The sequence below is a fragment of the Melopsittacus undulatus genome, chromosome Z (genome assembly GCF_012275295.1).
Source record: "Melopsittacus undulatus isolate bMelUnd1 chromosome Z, bMelUnd1.mat.Z, whole genome shotgun sequence".
Lineage (NCBI taxonomy): Eukaryota > Metazoa > Chordata > Aves > Psittaciformes > Psittaculidae > Melopsittacus > Melopsittacus undulatus.
Genome location: NC_047557.1, coordinates 25,678,882 through 25,694,377, shown reverse-complemented (window position 1 = coordinate 25,694,377; position 15,496 = coordinate 25,678,882). Strand labels below are relative to the sequence as shown.

General features: G+C 39.5%; 1 protein-coding gene across 4 annotated transcripts in view; it reads left to right on the top strand.

Annotated features, from left to right (window-relative positions):
* IQGAP2 (IQ motif containing GTPase activating protein 2) overlaps positions 1-15,496 on the top strand; it is a 127,399-nt gene that overhangs the window by 65,149 nt on the left and 46,754 nt on the right. For 3 of the 4 annotated variants that reach the window (XM_034072604.1, XM_034072603.1, XM_013130934.3), the window contains exons 4-9: positions 602-679; positions 2,448-2,524; positions 8,690-8,757; positions 9,111-9,224; positions 11,834-12,012; positions 12,663-12,750. In XM_034072604.1, the coding sequence (XP_033928495.1) occupies positions 602-679; positions 2,448-2,524; positions 8,690-8,757; positions 9,111-9,224; positions 11,834-12,012; positions 12,663-12,750 (604 nt within the window). Of the gene's footprint in view, positions 1-601; positions 680-2,447; positions 2,525-8,689; positions 8,758-9,110; positions 9,225-11,833; positions 12,013-12,662; positions 12,751-13,288; positions 13,453-13,969; positions 14,058-15,496 lie in introns of all 4 variants that reach the window. The other variant, XM_034072605.1, reaches the window with a different exon arrangement.

Below are 15,496 nucleotides of genomic sequence, written 5' to 3'. Positions count from 1 at the left end.
TGTAATCACTGGCTGTTGTTCAAGAGTTGAGAAATTAAGCTGTTCTAGGTGTCATATTGTTACAGAACCATGGTTAAGAATCCTGATTACATTTAAATGCTGCTTCTGAAAATATCCAAACCTTGAGTCTGGGCTTCTTTCCCCCTTTTCCTCTGACTCTTTAAAAATTAATAAAAAATATTAAAAAAAAAGAAAAGAAATTTCCATTTTCCTCCTTTAATTACTGCCTGCCTAGACTGTAGGAAGGGTCAGGTATTCAGGTAAGTCTGATGAGTTTGTAAGAGCTCCTTATCCGTTCTCCTTCACAGAAGTGCTGAGCAGTGTTAGCACTTCTGCATTTTGAAGGTAATGGTTCCTAGTATCTGACAGCAAGCCTTTACACCCAAAGACTATTGAAAGATGGTAAGTGGCCACTTCAGTCAAAGCCCACTCAGATGGGTACAAATCTGGCTTATGTTACTTAAATGAATGAGCTGCTCAGCATGGGGATGTTGATATATCAGTATGTTTTGTGAGCAGCAATGAGACTGTGACACTTCGGTCTCCAGGTTCAGTCTGGCTTCATGTAAGTTTTACCATCTTTTCCTTCTGTTTGCAATAGCGATCTGGCCTTCATTTTCGGCACACTGACAATACCGTACAGTGGTTAAGAGCAATGGAGTCCATTGGTTTGCCTAAGGTAAGCATTTAAATTTTAGTAAAGAAATCGGCTCAAGGCACTGACTCACTGAGATGCCCTTTAATCTGTTTGAGCATAAACAGGTGCTTACAGTAACTCTACAGGGAAGGGGTTATTGGGGAAACAAATCTGAAGTGAAGGTAATGCTGAAAGCAGTGGGAGTGTCAGTTATGTGCTACTGCTGCTAGTGTGCATGGGCTGAGACTACTGCGGACAAGTGCTATGTGTAGGAATTCTCAGGATGCTTCTCCTGTGGGAAGATAAGTATTAGTGCTAGCAGTGGTTTAGCTATATCTTATTGCTAGTACAGTCCTTGTGGGGGCCTGAAAGAATATGGTTTAAAACAGAACACTTAAAACTTTGCTTCCTTTAGGTCACTGCCTCTCATTGGGTCTCTTGCTGCCTCTTCTTCCTAACGTATCTCCCAGTTTCTATGCTTCTAGCCTGTTTCCAGACTGTCTTTGCACACTCCAGTGCACCTATGCAGCTATGCTGCTCCTCTTCTTCAGCCAGCTGCTTTCTTGGGTCACCTCTTCTATTTGTCTTCCTTCTTGTGGGTCTTCACTTGTCATCTTCCTTCTGCTGCTGTTTTTGGGCACCAGTGAGTCATTTTCAGGTGAAAATTCTTTAAGAAAGGGCAGTGTGGAAACACTTATCCTGATTGTGTGGACATTTTGACACCTGCACACAGCTAGGGGCAAATAATCCCTCAACCAGACTGTGGCAAGGCACAGCAGGGGAGCTCAGGCAGCTGCCAGAAGGGCTGTAGAGACTAGTGTCCAGCCACTGCAGGCAAACCCACTGCAGGTGCCTGTAAGCAGAAAAGGGCACCCATGACTGCCAGCAGAAATGCTGCAGAGACGGAGAGGGTACTGCCTTTCCCAGGTCAGGCTGTTTTCCAGTGTAACTTGAGTCATCCATTCAGCTGGCTGATTTCCACCCTGCCACCTCTCTTCTGAAACACTTTGCTTCTGTTGCAGAAGGTGGTCATGGCCAAATGCTTTCCTTATTCTCCCTCCCACAGTTATTGTGAGTGAATGATGAAGAGGGCACTGTACTACTGACTTACTCAGTCTTGTCTCATTAACTATGGGACAGCACAGTCCCAAGTTCCCAGCCTGGGCTGGAAGCACACTGCCAACTCTCACGGTTAACTAAGTCTATTTTTTTTTTTTGAGAAACAGTGTTTAGTGACTGGGACCAAGGCCAGAAACAAATTAGTGGTAGAACCAGAACTGGAACTTATGATGTGACTTTTTGGCAAAATTGCTTAATATTCCTTTATTCCTCTCTGAATATCTTTCTCTGTGAATGGTGTATTCACAAAGTTAGGGGTACTGGCAGTTAGAATTTTGAGGTTTTAAACCACTCTTGAGAAGCTTGGTTTGCAAGGAGGTGTTGTTAATTGTAGCTGCATCCCAGGTTTTGGGTGTCTGTAGCAGGATAAGCCCTACTGCTTGTCCTACTACTGGAGCTTCTGGCAAAGGCCTTTTCTAAAAATCTTGCTGAAATTCTGCCTCCTTATCGTCCTGCTCACCCCCCTCCCCCCCCCCCCCCCAGTATTTTTTGAATGCTTTATTGAATTCTTGCTTATGAAAACAACCGATAAAGTTAAAATAACATCAGAAGGGACTTGATTCACAGCTGTATAGAACTAACAGCTGAAATTCTGTAAGTTTAAGGTATAGTCCTGCTGAGAGCTCTTTTTAGCTACTTTTATGCTTAGTAATGTGTCTACTCCTTTAACTGTACACTCTTTGTTTTTTAGATCTTTTATCCAGAGACTACGGATGTCTACGACAGGAAAAACATCCCTAGGATGATATATTGCATTCACGCTCTAAGGTAACTAGTGACAGGAGTGAAAGTTAAAGTAATCACCAAATCTAGGAGTGTAGGTCACAGAATGGCTTTAGGGCAACCAATATATCATAATCTAACAGAATTTATGTGTTCATTGATTTAAAGTTGGAAACAAAAAGTCCAATTTTTTTCAGGACTATTGGCCAAATTATTTTAAAAATAAAAATTAAAGACAATTGAATTTAGTGCAGACAACCCTCTCTCAATGAGCACACCCTCTCACAAAGTTCACATGTGATTTCAAAACACATACTGCAGTAAAAACCAAATAAAACTTTTTATGAGGCAGACAAGCTGATCAGAGTGAAAATGATGGCAAACTGATATCTTACTCTCTCAAAATGGAGCAAATAACTACTGTATTATGACATCATCAGTGTAAAAATTAACATTTTCCAATATTTTAAAGTTCTGAGCCAGATTGATTTTGAATGTCAATTCAGGAGGGCTTTGACCACACCATTAAAGGTAGAGTTTAATTTATTTATTTTTTTTTATATGTCCTGCCTCAAAGGTTTTCTTGATGCTTAGCAAAAGTACTGAACATCTGCGTTGTGCTGTCCCTGGTGAGAGGGTCAGGGGTGTTAGCAGACAGCTCCTCCCTCTTGTGCCTCTCCTAGCTCATTTCCTGCACATGGAGACCTTTTGCTTTCATTCACTTTCTTGCAACTAGTCTTGCAGAGAACATAATTGCTTTGCACCCCAAACACTATTCTGTGTTCCTAATGGTGTTGTTCAAAGGCGCATCAACTGCTCTAAGGCTATAGGTCAGAAACTATTCAATACATGCTGTAATTGAAGCTTCCTAAGGTCTAATCCTTGAAATGATGTGGCTATTCTTGCATTCTGTGTGTACTCACTGCCAATAAATAGGTCTTACCACCGAAGTTCATCTTATTTGTTTCAAATGTTATGTGTTAGGAGTTGACAGTCCTTGTTCTGTTGTGGTGTTTGTTGTTGGGCTGGGTTGCTGGTTTGGGGTGAGGGGAAGGTTTGGTCATATGTGCAAGTGTTGCTGCTTGAAATTATTATGTCTGGTGTAATTCTAACTATAGAATATCATCAGGACTATTTGAGGGTAGCTCTCACCTAAAATTTGATAGTGCAATATGTTCCGTCAGCTGGTGTCTCGTGTAAGCTTAAGGTAATTTATTGAATTAGATGTATGGGCCTCTGATGTTAACCAGCTCAGGTGACATGGTTTGCTGAGTCCCCCTCCAGCCATGTTATGGACTGACTTGAATGTTTTGCAGGAGGTGGAAGAATGCAATGAGGTTTTTCAGTATTTGCTCCCCCGTGTATGGAGGAACACTTCATCAGCTGTGCATTTGAATACTGCATGAACAACAAACCCATCAGTTAAATACCTTCATAAGTTCTGCCTAGTCTTTGCAACAGCAATAGCTCTTTTCATTTTGAGCTGAATTTTGCAATAGGTTGACCTTTTCAGAAGTTTCCCTTTCTTGATCTTGACAGGCCCCAGCACTTATGGCAGCATCAGAATTAGTCTGTATTGTCTTAGCTTTCACTTCCACATTTGTCTTGTTTAAATTACTTTTTCTTGCTGCGTATCAGCACAAAGCTATAACTCTGCACTTACAAGCTAATATTTTAGAAACAGACTTACAGCCAGGATGTAAGAATTGAAGAAAAAATTGTTGAACTTCATTTATTTCTATGTCTTTTCCTAAAATGTCTAGGCCCTTCACTTTCAAATCAATTCTCTCCAGTCTTTCAAATTAAACTCCTGTGCTAGTATTAAATGGCACATAGCCTACATTGAAAGCTGTCTGCCAAACAGAATTAAGGGCAGGCCGTTGGCTTCGCTAGCGACATTCCCAGTTGTATTGGCATCAGAGGAACACTGAACAGCAGGACTCTGGTTCTGTTCCTCTTCTGCAGCTGGCATCTGTTCCCCCAGCTTCAACATCATGCACCCTACCCACTTTACTCTCTGGGTTTGCTAGAGAATCCTCTTGCAGGGAGTCATCAACAGTTCACTGATCCTGGAAAAGTCTATATTCCTGCTGTTCTCAGGGTCCAGCACTACAGCATCCAGAAACAGCAATTGTAATCGGGCTTTTCACCTTTGCAGCTGTAGCGTATATACATGACCACTGTATGAAGAATCACCATTGGGTTGGAAAGCTAAATTCTAATGCATCTCAGAGCACATGCTCAAATTTCAAAGGCTTATAACTTGGGAAAATTGAACACTTTCTCAGAGGTGAGGGGTTGACCTACTTGTTCTTTTTTTTAGTTGTTACTAAGTCGTTACTCTGAAGCAACATGATTCTTGAGCTTTCTAACAAAACCATGTAAATTTAACACAGGATATTTTCTTATTTTCATTCTTGGAAATCCTGGAGCCATCTTTAGTTCAGAGTTTTCCTGCTTGAATTCATTTATACACAGTTACTGGGCATAACTAAAATGCTCTAAAATTATAAGATTATTTTTAATTTCCCCTTTAAGAACCATGAAATAGCCTTAACTGGATGTAATAGGAGAAAAAAATCTCCATCATTCCGAAGGGTCTATTTGACACCTGAAATGTTAACATTTCACAAGGAAGTTTCTGGTTATTTGGGGTTTGATGATCTGTGAGCTGCTAGAGAACATGAAGATAGAAAAAGACTCTAAGTAAGGTGGTTTAAATATATTTTTTAGGATATGTCCTGGTTCAGGTCTGAAATGAAGACCATTGCACCAACTGTATGCGGAACAACTTGCACTGTCAAATACAGCACTGCTCTGTCCAGGAAGGAGTGATGTAGCAAACAAACAATTTCTAGACTCCTGTTGAATATAATTACCCTCTTGCTTTTTTCCTGTTGAAACCTCAATACTTAAAGCCCATGAAAAACACAAAGGCATAGGTCTAATTTCTTGCACCATTTCTCTTGTGAAAGCTGATTTGGATTTGTTCCTGGACTAAATGAGGTTAAGAGCTGCTTCATTTAAATTAAGATGCAGAGAGTGATTCATGTTAGTAAATAGCAGTGCTTCTGAGACTGTTTTTTCCACTTCCCCTGAAAAACTTAGTTGTTAAATGCCTTTGCAAGCAGATCACTGCTACCTCCTGGACAAACTATCCCTCTGAACCTGGACAGCTTCAAAACATTGTTTTCCAAATAAGCAGTAGAAAAACACGCACATTACTTAAAGAAAGGTACACTATTTTCAGATCTTTTTTTTATGGCATGTCATATGTGAGCTAACCATAAAACAAAACCCATGAACTTCTGCCTGGTATGAATGGCAGCCCTGGGTGGGCGAGCAAGAGGAACTTCACGTGGGGACTTCACTTTCCCATTTGTTTCTCCCTTGCTCCTGAAGACTCATATCCAGCTTTCTTAAAGCCAAGATCCCCTGCTTTTGATTTTATGTGGGCTCCCTAAGGTTCAAGTTACACTATAAAAGCACTAAGCAAGCTGTTTCAAGTGAAATTATAACCTAATACAGAATAGAAGCCTCTTGGTGCTCTCTGCAAGACTCGAAGCACATTTTCAGCACCACCTGGTGGTTAATAAATTTATCCAAGCAAAGGAGTGTAGAAGTACCACACATCGTTCAGTATCGTCCAGGAAGGGCTGAGCAGCAAAAGTATTAGTCTCAGATGTTCATACCACGTTCTTTAGCTCTGCTAATGCTAAAGCTCAGTGATATTGTGGTGACACGCCCCCCCCCCCAAACAAACAAGCAAACCAAACCAACCAACCAAAAAACCAAAACCAACCAAACAAAAAAAACCAAAACCAACCAAACAAAAAAAACCTCCAGCGCATCCTTGTGCTTCTGCTGGTCTCCATAACTGTATAACACCCTTCAGCTTCATAATCACCCAGTACTGCAGCCAGGACTGTTTTCCTGTCTCAAGCTTCAAGTAAAATCTCTTTAAAAGCCCACAAGGAAATACTGGTACATAGATAAAGGTAATGGAGGAACGTGATCCTCCATTATTATAGTCATGGTATAGAAAACTTGCATTTAAGACTGCTTTGAAAGCAGTAATCTGGGAGGAGCTGCAGCAGTCAAAAGTGTTGACCTACATGAGAAGTGCTGTTGTGTCTATCCAGGTTGTGACAGGGCAGAGGAGCAGCAGTGGTAGCATGGAAGATGAAATGTTGATTTTGTGTGCTCTGCAATAAATGTGACAGCTACAAATACTTGCTTTGAAGTCTCATCCTGTGATTTGCTAATAGCAAAGAAACCCAAACAACAAAACACAACAGGGAAGAGTACCTCTCTAGAAACAAAACCCCTGATCTGCAATACACAATTACAGTGTATGAAGTTGGGGTGAGGTAATTTAAATAAGTGGTGCTTTTTTGATCACAGCTTGCAAAGCTCACTTGTTTGTTGATCTTCGGTAGAAATTATATATGGAATTATATACATATGTGATAAACTATAGAAATACCTATCTTTCATAGGTGCATGTATACCTTTGAAAGACAATGAGAAAATATGAAAGTATTCATCCTCCTTTCCTCCTTTTCTCTTTCCCTCTTTCCTCCTTTTCTCTTTCCCTCTTTCCTCCTTTTCTCTTTCCCTCTTTCCTCCTTTTCTCTTTCCCTCTTTCCTCCTTTTCTCCTTTTCTCTTTCCCTCTTTCCTCCTTTTCTCTTTCCTCCTTTCCTCCTTTCCTCCTTTTCTCTTTCCCTCTTTCCTCCTTTTCTCTTTCCCTCTTTCCTCCTTTTCTCTTTCCTTTCCTTTCCTTTCCTTTCCTTTCCTTTCCTTTCCTTTCCTTTCCTTTCCTTTCCTTTCCTTTCCTTTCCTTTCCTTTCCTTTCCTTTCCTTTCCTTTCCTTTCCTTTCCTTTCCTTTCCTTTCCTTTCCTTTCCTTTCCTTTCCTTTCCTTTCCTTTCCTTTCCTTTCCTTTCCTTTCCTTTCCTTTCCTTTCCTTTCCTTTCCTTTCCTTTCCTTTCCTTTCCTTTCCTTTCCTTTCCTTTCCTTTCCTTTCCTTTCCTTTCCTTTCCTTTCCTTTCCTTTCCTTTTCCCTTTCCTTTCCTTTCCTTTCCTTTCCTTTCCTTTCCTTTCCTTTCCTTTCCTTTCCTTTCCTTTCCTTTCCTTTCCTTTCCTTTCCTTTCCTTTCCTTTCCTTTCCTTTCCTTTCCTTTCCTTTCCTTTCCTTTCCTTTCCTTTCCTTTCCTTTCCTTTCCTTTCCTTTCCTTTCCTTTCCTTTCCTTTCCTTTCCTTTCCTTTCCTTTCCTTTCCTTTCCTTTCCTTTCCTTTCCTTTCCTTTCCTTTCCTTTCCTCTCCTCTCCTCTCCTCTCCTCTCCTCTCCTCTCCTCTCCTCTCCTCTCCTCTCCTCTCCTCTCCTCTCCTCTCCTCTCCTCTCCTCTCCTCTCCTCTCCTCTCCTCTCCTCTCCTCTCCTCTCCTCTCCTCTCCTCTCCTCTCCTCTCCTCTCCTCTCCTCTCCTCTCCTCTCCTCTCCTCTCCTCTCCTCTCCTCTTTCCATTTCAGATAGCACCCTAGAGTTCTAGGAATGAGGATATATGTTTTTGCATGCTATATGGAAAGAAAACAATTACTTCCTGGATAGCACTTTAAATTGAGATTTATTTGTTTTCCAAAAAGATGAATAGTTAATCACACAACTATATTTGAGATAGGCTCAGATGGACTTACAGATCCTTGTGCCTCTACATTTAGTAAGAAGGGTATCAGTGATTTGTGTGTCTTCAGATATTAATTACAGGGAAGACACAGCACAAGTCAGACAGTACATAGATCCAAAGCTACAGAAGTCAGACAGTCCATAGATCCAAAGCTATAAGCTGTACTAAAGTGCATTCACACCTTGATTTCCCCTTTCCCCCCCCAGTGTGGGCTCTTGAAATTTTTTAACTGTCCTCCCTTAAGTTTTCCTACTTGCTTACACATCCTCTGTGATCTGAGATACACTGACAGTGCCTCTCTCAGAGATGCTCCTTTGAAATATCAAGTAAAAAAAGACTTCTCTTTCTGAAAACTTTGAAAATACAGAATAAAAAAAAAACAAAACCTGCAGGGTTAATGTATTCCATATTGGCCCATGAAATTCAAGGCTTAAAGGATGAGATATATAAAAACACTTCTCTATTGTACAGAAAATGGACATCTCAACTACATGCAGGATTTTACATTTTAAATTTCTTCTTTGCAGTTTATATCTGTTCAAACTAGGATTAGCACCACAAATCCAGGACCTACTGGGGAAAGTAGACTTCACAGGTAATAAACTGATTATGTGATCATATGCTAGATGGTTTTATCACCCAGTAAATCTGCTAACTTTGTACGTATTTTCTGTTATGGTCTTTCTCCTCCCACGAGGTTGTTATGAGCACATCCTAATAAAGTCAAGGGGAGGCTGATATTTTTAATGAATGTCAGACTGGGAAGGATGGGAGTGAATTTGCATGGAATACTTGTCATGTCTTAGATTCCTTCAAAATGGGGAGGAAAAACTGCTAAGAAGCCCTGACCACACACACTTTCAAAAACATTGCACCCATATTTATAGGTGTATTCACAAAGAAGTTCTCCAGCTTTTCTTCTAATATTTTTTTTTTCAATGTAAACAGAGGAAGAAATCAGCAACATGCGAAAGGAACTAGAGAAGTACGGCATACAGATGCCATCTTTTAGTAAAATTGGTGGGATTCTGGCCAGTGAATTATCAGTGGATGAAGCTGCATGTAAGTGTGGCTTTTGTTCTGTTTTCTACTGGGTAATTTGACAGAATGCTAACAAAATATTTTCTGTGGTTTAATTAATCTTGTTCGGCACCCCTAAATAAAAAGGCAGGAAAAGCAAACAATTTTTCACTAGTTAGCACTCTGCATCATTGTTGCAAGACCTCTGGCGAGTTTTCAGTCTGCATTCAGTCTGCAGGAGCTGTTGAACCATAGGGAGTGCTATAGCAGGAAGTAGCAGATGCTCCTCCAGAATGATGACTCTATCTCTGCATGTGCCCTGCACTGTAGAGGATTCAATGGAGATGGCCATGGGAATGAGGTGTCTGCTCTGTGCCTTCTTCATGTGTTGGGTTTTCGCAGGAGCCTTGCAGGCCTTCCTCAAAACATCAGGTTGCTTTGTTGGGACAGCAACCTGAGATATGTGAATAAGCTTTTCCTTTTTAGGGAGGTTGATGCACAGTTGCAGTCCTTTTGAATCTGATTTGAATAGCCTCCACTCAAAAAAATATTTAAATGCTTTTTTTGCGGCCCAAGCTTATCCATCATAGTGCATCTGTTATTTCTCCTTTGGGTTTTTTTTATTTTTTTTTTAATTATTATTTTTTGGGGGGTGGGGTGAGCAGTGGTGGTGGTTTGGGTTTTTTTGAGGTTTTTTTTTTGTTTGTTTGTTTGGTTTGGTGGTTTTGGATTTTTGTGGAATGAAGTGACATATTGGGGGGGGGGGGGGGGGGGGAACCAAATCAAAACAAAACAAAAACAGAGCTACAAAACAAAAAAAAATTTGCTTGAACTTAAATGACATGAAACAAAATGTGTCCACTTCAGACAATATTTGAGCTCTGGTTATTTTGTTGAAAATTCTAGCCTTTTTCAGACAGCTGTTCTGAAGAACAGAAGGTCTGGCTTGAGTATGATCAGTGGCACAGTGGGTCACTGGTACAATCCAATAACAGTACTGCAGACTGTACATGGGGAGGCAGGGGGATAAAACTTGCATTATAATTAAGTTCCATTGAAAGTTATTAAACCTTGGAAAGCAGAATAATTGAAACAAGCTGATTTATGATGTTACTTACTGTGCTGAAATTTCCAGACCTTAACTTAAGTACACTTCCTCACATTGATTTGCCTTGCCTGTGTTGTATATTTTGGAAACTGCTATAGCTCAGTATATGCATGCTTCTGTAAAGCTAGCTCTTAAAACACTACCTTTGGAAGTGAGGGTAGTTTGTCTCCTGTTTTTAGAAAATTTTCAGGGATATAGTGACTACCAAGCACTTTTCCGCGGAGCTGCTTTCCTTCTCTGAAGATGAAAGGGCTTCAACTTCCTTCTTTGAAAGCTTATTATAGAATGCGTAGGATTTCCTTTAACTTCTGAAGTGTTTTCAGTCTCCATAGAAAAGCAGGGTTTCCTGATGCTGTTTCTGTCCCTTTGGGCAAGGGGTGTGCTGTAGATAGCAGGCACTGCCCCAGCACAGGAAACATCTGCTTTGGGAACCCTCATGCGCTAGTGAGGTTGAATGTGGAAGTCCTACTGGAAGAAAGGATCTACCACTCTGCTTCCTAAATGGACTAAGCAAAAGGAGATATTAAATGAAACCACTGATTACTCATGCTGTGCTGTCAGCAATAATAGAAATCAGAGTGCAAAAAGTAGGCTTAAGTGCTTTCAAGGCAAGCTTATTCGTAACTTTCTCCATTATCCCGTCCCTGCAGGCTACTCATTTAACTCCTATCAGACTTCTCACAGCTTTTCTTGGTAGATGGGTTCACAACATTCACCAATACCTGTTCATATCTCTCCTAATCTTGAAGCTGTCTTTTGACTACTTTTTACTAACTCCACTTACATCAGTAAGGCCTCTTCTACAACTGTAGAAGAGATTGTATCTTTCCTATGTGTTTTATTATATGAGGATGTAGAGGTGATATGTGTGTCTAAGAATGCCAGTTGTCTTAGCCCCTTGAAGTTGACTTGGATCTTCATAGAATCATAGAATAATCCAAGTTTGAAGGAACCCTTAAGGATCATCAAGTCCAATTCCCTGTTCCTTGAGGCACAACCTAAAAGTGAAGCATATGACTCAGAGCATTGTTCAGATACACCTTGAACTCTGACAGGTTTCACACTGTGACCACTTCCCTGGGGAATCTGTTCCAGCAACTAACTACCCTCTCAGTGAAGAATCTCTTCCTAATGTCCAGTCTGAACTTCCTCTGTTTGTAAAGTTCAATGTCAAAGGAACCAGTGTGTGTGTCTCTGCTTGTTTGTCTTCCACTGCGCCAGCTGCTTATGTTTCCCATGTGATGCTGTGGTAAACAGATAGAGCAAAATCATTTTTGACCAACTTTATAGCATTAATTTAATGCTAAGCAATGGATTATCCACTAACAGCTGGGCAAGTTGTCCAGTAACTGCTTTCTATGCTAATAGCTTGACTTCATGTTTTTTCATGTCTGAGGGAAACATTAGGAATGGGGTGTTTGAAGGGGAATATGCAATTTTTTAAATATATATTAAACACTCAGTTTAAATAAATCAGAAGAAGCAGTGACGGTTTTGATTGTGTTCTACTTCCTGAAATTTAGGATTGGGCTTTTCATTTCAGTGCATGCAGCAGTAATAGCAATTAACGAAGCTATTGAGAAGGGAATAGCTGAGCAAACCATTGTAACTCTGAGGAACCCAAATGCAATGTTGCTAAACGTGGATGAAGAACTTGCACAAGACTACCAGAATGAACTCTTTGAAGCTAAAAGAAGAAAAGAATCGAATGCAAGACTTAAGGTAGTGGTATTTTATTAGCACTCCTAGTATACATGTTCCTTCGTGTTGCTTGTCATTTTGTAGTATTACTGTTTTAAAAATTAACTTAATCATAATAGAGTAGTTAGGAAAAAACACTTTTAAACTAAAAAAGATTAATAATATTAATGCAACAAGCTGGCAGCCAATTTTTTAAGACTATGATTAGTAAGAGTATGATGTAGCTTACCTTCAACCAAAGTAAAAAATACTGGAAGACTAAAACCAAAAAGGACTGGTTTTCCTCTAGTGGCTGCTTTAAAAGTAAAATAAAAACAAAACAAAAATCAATTTAAAAAGTTGCAAAAACAATTATCTTTTTTGAGTGTGAATTATAACCTCTACCACAGATCTTTAATGTTAATTATTTGCTTTGTTTTTTACTTGATAATGCTTTCTGTAGTTGAAAAATACTACACACATGGCTATTTTACAGGAAACAAAACAAATGCTTTAAATTTTGCTCAGCAAGTTACTACAAAGTGCTAATTTGTTTAGTTCCTGTGGTTGACAAATTCCTTTACAAATACATGCAGCAAATATTTTAGCTGATGGAGTTTTAATGACTCCTGCTAATAGCTTTTCTCTCTGTAAAGTTTTTGCTTGTACTAGCAGCAGTTTTGTTTTCTTAGAATAGCACAATCTCTGAAGAAGAGAGAGATGTCTACGAGGAGTTGCTGACACAAGCGGAGATTCAAGGCAATATCAATAAGATAAACAGTAAGCTGCTCTGGATCATGGAAGTGTGCACATAACTCAGGATCTCCCAGATTCCAGCTGAATGTGACCTGAATCCACGTGAACAAACAAAATATTTCTGTGGAATATTTTAAAATACGCAGAAGTAGCTTATGTCTGTCTACAATGGCGTTTTCTTTCTGCTCCTTCTTTACTGATCTTTTGGGGACTAATGGTCTGGGAGGTCCTCAGCTCACACTCAAATCATTCATTGCCTGCCCTGTTTCCTTACATTTGAGTTCCTTTTGTGTGCAGAATACTGTAAATTTTGACCCCCTTTTCTATATAGAGCCAAAATTAGTTCGTAACCTTCCAGTAAGCTATGGTTAAAGCCCTCCCAGACAGGCTTGCACAGAGCCCGAGACTCCCTTTGTAGGATTAGTCTTGAAGTAGATAATCCTCTGCTGGATAAAGATTGCCACTCTAGCTGGCTTTTACAAGAAGTGAGATGCTGACAGCAATGAAATTTTATTTTTCACAAAAGCATATTTGCTGTTTATAAGCATTGTTTTCATTTCAGTTCACATAGCTTTAGTCCAGGTGAATGAGGCTATTGACCAGCAAGATGAAGTGGCACTGATGGCAGGTTTGAGCCGTCCTGCTCTGAGCCTACTTGAAGTTCTGCCACAAAATTCCTCCTGGTACCTAATGCAATTGTGCAATTCTAAAGAACAGAAAATGCAGGTAATGGAATGGAGTAGTACTACGCCTCAGCTTGCTTTTTTCTTTTCTTACAAGATTTTAATCTAGAGAAAGATTACCTTTACCGTGCCTTCAGCATCACTTATAAAACCGAAGTTTTTGTATAACTGATGTGCTAATCAACACTAAAGTAGCTGCATTTGCTCTAAAGAGCATTATGCCTTTTTAAGTAGTTACTAAGATATAAGAAGAAAATATATAGCATGCAGCCCCTAATACTATGTTTGATTTGAAAATGAGTTAAACTTGAGTACATCCAAAGGCAATATTGAATCACTAATGGCAAATGAAAGAATTGGTTTTAAGGAGATTTTAATGAGTTTTAAGGAGAAAAAAATATCATTCCGAGCAAGACGAAAATCACAGTGAAAGGTTAATGCTGTGTTTACTATGTGTTTGATGCACAATGAAATCCCAGTGTTCCATCAAGAGGTTTTATCCCTTATTTTCCATCAAACTTAAAAGCATAATTAAATCTTTTTTTTTTCTGATCTGTTAGATAGCAGGGGTTCCAAATATGCTCGACAAAAGTGAAATTCAAAATGAAGTTAGTGTTGCCAATGTGGAAGCTGAGGCTCACAAGCTTAGTGAGTAACTGTTTTAATACTCAGTTTTTACCATCACCACTTAATTACGCTAATCTGATTAACTGAACCCACCATTTCTGCGTGAAACAAGGTTTCTCAAACAGAAGAAATGTGCTGCATTTTATTTTTGAAACTGTTCTCAGTCTCATGATTTCCAAGCCATCAATCTGTGCCACATTGGATATACTCTTATCTGAGGTAGCTAACAATTTTTTCTTTGAATAACCTGAGCCACTGGTAAATACATTGGCTAAAACTGAACACAATGCACAGCTTGATGGCTTGAACAAATATTTACCAGTGTAATCCTCATTTGGGCATGATGAGTACCCTTGTAGAATTAAAATAGAATGACCACATGGAAGGATATTTTGCTATCACATCACAGAGGAAGACTTTTCTCAGTTTTAGACACATTTACCTGTCTAATCTGTTCTTACCCTGCTAAGAATGTCACAAGAGAAGTTGTAGTTTCTAAAGAAAATATAGTCAAAGGGGATCTAAATTTGCAGTGCATGTATTGCTGCTTTTGACTGGAATCTTCTTTGCTAGGAAGTTCAGCTTTCATTAAACTGCTACATCTGGGCATGGCTTAGTGGCTGTTTTGTTTCTGATGGTATTTCCAATGCTTTCAATCCAAGCTGATTGCTTTTGTAATGTGGCTGAAAGGCTGTCCTGTGAAGTCAATACAAGCCAGAAGAGAAGTTTGTCTTGTTACGTCAAATGTTAGCCTGTTTTAGATTGTTTAGACATGGTGAGCAGTACTTTTTCTAGAAGAGTCACTCCTTGGTAAAGGAAATAAGAAGAGAAAATGTGATGCATGAAAGTCAGTAACAGTGATCTGGAGACCAACATATTTCCTATGTTTGGTTTGAAAAGGAAAAAACAGTGGGTTTTGTTATTGGAATGTGAACAATGTAAATTGTATTTTGCAAATTGCATGCTTGGTTCCTGAATTAGAAATCATTAGCTTGGTTACTCACTGCCGAGCTTGCCTAGTCCATTTGTGGACTCTGACTCTTTTCCTCTTTGCATTTTTCTCTCAAAAAAAGTGCATGCTGTAGCTTTGAGAGATTTTTCCTTTTCGTAACCTCAGGAAAAAGTGAGGACCTTCAAGAGCATTGTGGCCCTGTATGACCAAGAGGCTTGTTTAGGTGGGCCTGGTTGCATAGAAAGGTTTTCAACACTTTTGTGTTGTATAATAAGATCTGAGTGTTGCTGCATACATGAGCTGTGGATGTTGTCTGCTGTACAAGCAGTCTTGTACAGACTTAAGCAGTCAGTAGTGACTGAAAACATTCCCTGGATGACAGTGTACAGAAAAGCCATAGGATAAGGGAGGAGATGGAAATTACGCTTATAATTGTCATTCTTTACCACATATGGTCTAACCTTCAAGGTTGATTCCTTTTGTGCAAGACCAGAGCAGTCCCTTGTAC